Source organism: Mus pahari, chromosome 19 (assembly GCF_900095145.1).
Source record: "Mus pahari chromosome 19, PAHARI_EIJ_v1.1, whole genome shotgun sequence".
Classification (NCBI taxonomy): Eukaryota; Metazoa; Chordata; class Mammalia; order Rodentia; family Muridae; genus Mus; species Mus pahari.
The window spans coordinates 38,958,674-38,961,895 of NC_034608.1; the positions used below are offsets into that span (position 1 = coordinate 38,958,674).

Here is a 3,222-nt window from a genome sequence, read left to right on the forward strand (position 1 = left end):
AGGACAGAAAATCCAGAGTAACAGAGGAAATATATCCTCAGCGTCAACAAAGTGACTTTGCAGTCTCTAACTCAGTAGCAACATCTGCTGTCCTGCTTTCTATGCACTTAACTGATTATGTCAAAAGGACAAGATTCATGAGAGCCCTGCTTGGAGAGAAAGACCTTGACTCAGGAACAGGACTTAGAAGGCAAGTATTTATGCAAAGAAATCGCAAACACAGAAAGTTCAAGGTTTACAAAATACAGTGTGAATGATGGAGGACTTATAAACTATGGAGTTAGTGCCACAGAAAATTATAAGATTTCAAACATTTTATAAAACATGTGCATCAGTGCTAAGTTATTATATTTCTGAAGAGCTAGACACTATTACTTTTTAAATGATAATTGTTACATGTATATACATATGCACATAATTTTTAATGCATACATAGTCACACAAGTTTCTATAAGAGTCTATTTAACAATGCTCATACATCCATGTGTCTGTGGCTAACCATTTGGGATTTAGGCATACAACTGACAGTGTGACCTTATAAAATTAAAACCCTTTTTATAGCAAAGGAAATACTCAATCCAGTAAAGATGAAGCTCATGGTATGGTATAAACCCTTTGTAAGCTATATATCTGATGTGGGTTAGTATCCAAAATATACAAAGAACTAGGAAAATAAATTAAGATAGTTAATAAAACCCAATTAAAAATCACATGTGAATCTGAACAGAAAATTTTTGAAAAACAAACAAACAAACAAACAAACAGACAAATGATTGAAATGAGATTAGGAATGTTGGAGGCTGAACCGTGCAAGCCCAAGTCACACAAATTCCAGCATGAAGCTGGGAGATGGATGCAAGAACTCTACCCCGTATAGTAGAGGTATTGACAATTATTAGCTGCTGGGTGAGTGAAACAGTCCTTTATGAGTGTATCTCCTTGTGAATGTACCATGTTCCAGTGGAAAACTTAAAAACATATGGAGAGGCACAAATTGGTCCAAATGGATTTTAAAAGGGAAATGAATTGGGGTGTTTAGGGAAGGGGGTGTATCTGGGAAGAGCTTGCACAGTGTTGAGTATTATCCAAATAGGCTAACCAGTTGTTGAAAATTTTCAAAGAATTAATAAAAGTAGCCAAGAATTATATTTTAAAGTATTCAACATTTTTATCAGAGAAATGGAAATTGAAAGTTCTTGGAGGTTCCATCTAACCCTAGTCAGAATGACTAAGATCAAGAAATCAGTTGTACACAAATGGGGGTGAGGGTCTAAGGAAAGGGGAACCCTCAGGCACTTTTAGTGGGATTGCCAGCTGGCACAGGAACTAAGGAAGTCAGTGTGGAGAACTCTCACAAAACTGCGGGGAAATCTCCATGGCATAGCTGTACCACTCCTTGGCAAATGCCTGAGGACTCAGGGACCTCTCTCACAGTTACTAGCTCAAACATCTTCATTGCCTCTGAGTTTTCAACTGCTATAGTAAGGAAAGTACATAATGTCCTCCAACTGAAAAAATGGATCATGAAAATGTGGGAATAATTTTTGAGGGTTAGTCTAAAGTAAAGGAGAAAAGAGTTGAAAGACAGAAGTGGTTAGAACAGAATGAATGTCTTGTCTCTGTATCTAACCTGCTCATCCTTGATATGACTGCTAAAATGGAACCAAGAGTTCTTTTACAAAGGATTCACTGAAGATTCTGCTACATGGCTTAGAAGGTTCCTGTCTAAACCACATAGAGAACATCAAGAAAACATAAACACAGATCAGTTTTCTGCAAGAAGTTTATTGTAGAAGGAAGAACAGTCAAGGCTTAGCACAAGGGTATTGACAGATGGTGAGGTCCAAGAACAAATGGTTTCCTGGACCCGGATTCCATGTTCAGCTGCAGCAGAATTTATGCTATTAGGACCTTCCATGATGATTGCAGTTTCATTTTGTCATGCAATTGCACCTCGGGCACCCGGGGCACTGTGGGCACTGTGGGCACTTCAAGCACACTGGGCACTTCGGACACTGGGGAGGCCATTCTTGGCCTGAGAACACAAACAAAATATAAGGTATTAAGTAAGTAGGCCAGCAGTGTGTGGTAGTAAACAACCTATGAAGATGTACTGTACATGGTACAGAGTAGGTTTGTTATACTGGTGACATCACAGCCAGCACCATGGAAATGAGACATTTAACAAGTGTTGATCACATACAGGCCATGACACCCACGCCACATTTCTTCACACACTTTGAGTTTTCCTGACAGAACACATTTATACACTGGCATCTGGTCCCTAGGTAAGGTTTTTTTTTTTTTTCCTGTTTTTTTGTTTGTTTGTTTTTGTTTTTGTTTTTTAGCAAAACAGACTCTTCTTCCTTAACAAAATTATTAATCAGGTATAAAAGGACTTATCAATATGTTCTTTATTTTAAAGGTTTCTCACAATTTAATTTGTAGATCAAAAACCTTAAAAGGTTTAATTCTCACTGTTACTTCTATGAACAAGACAGAAAAGTTCTTAGAGGATCAAGGGGAAACTACCTGAACCAGACTTCTCTTGACAGAATTCCAGGGCTTATCTTCAACCCTCCTTCAGGAGACACCAAGCCTCTATCACAGTGGGCACCAACACTCACCTGCAACGTCAAGAACATAGCGTTCTGGGACTCCGGAGGACACAGACACACCCTGATCCTCTTCCCCTGGCTGCTCCTCAGTTTTAGTCTCTTCATATGTCTCTTGGGTAGGATCAACCTGGACGTAGAAGGCCATCAGGACAAGGGCAGAGAGGAGAACTAGTGTCTTCATGGCTGGGAGTCACCTGGAGGATTGGTGAACAGGAGCCCAGTGTGTGGAGAGTGAGGAGCCAGCCTGCATTTATAGGGCAGAAACAACCTCCACACTGAGAGAAGGCATTCATTGGTGAGAACTGGGAGAGGTTGTTACCCTCAAGTTCCCTTTGATGTTCCTCTGCCCTCAAGGCTACCATCGTGATGTTGCTCTGTATGATCAGTGCCTCCCTCCTCTCCAACTAAAAATGATGAAGGGGCCTGCCTATCTTCCCCTGTTTCCCATCTGCTTGAGTATTTGCCTCTCAATGGTCCAGGAAGAAAAGAGTTGGCCATTGTCTAATTTAGTAAGGATGTGAAGCAAAGGATTTTTGCCTTTTGAACTTGGAGCCTGGACCAGACCTTGACCAGATGGACTGTACATTCAGTTCTTAAAATGATT

At 40.2% G+C, this 3,222-nt stretch overlaps 1 protein-coding gene across 1 annotated transcript; it reads right to left on the reverse strand.

Moving 5' to 3' along the window:
* Positions 1 to 1,769: 1,769 nt before the first annotated feature.
* On the reverse strand, positions 1,770 to 2,837 carry LOC110336973 (alpha-defensin-related sequence 2-like). The gene is made up of 2 exons (XM_021219712.1): positions 2,628 to 2,837; positions 1,770 to 2,035 (listed from the first exon to the last, which is right to left on the reverse strand). The coding sequence occupies exons 1-2, from the start codon at positions 2,797 to 2,799 to the stop codon at positions 1,932 to 1,934; spliced, it is 276 nt and encodes a 91-aa protein (XP_021075371.1). The 5' UTR covers positions 2,800 to 2,837; the 3' UTR covers positions 1,770 to 1,931.
* Positions 2,838 to 3,222: the final 385 nt, after the last annotated feature.

Bases quoted from the DNA above. Each gene is read 5' to 3' on its own strand.
- LOC110336973 (XM_021219712.1), bottom strand. From the start codon at position 2,799: ATGAAGACACTAGTTCTCCTCTCTGCCCTTGTCCTGATGGCCTTCTAC. The intron at 2,036-2,627 runs GTGAGTGTTGGT...TTGTGTTCTCAG, and splicing joins CTATGTTCTTGACGTTGCAG to GCCAAGAATGGCCTCCCCAG.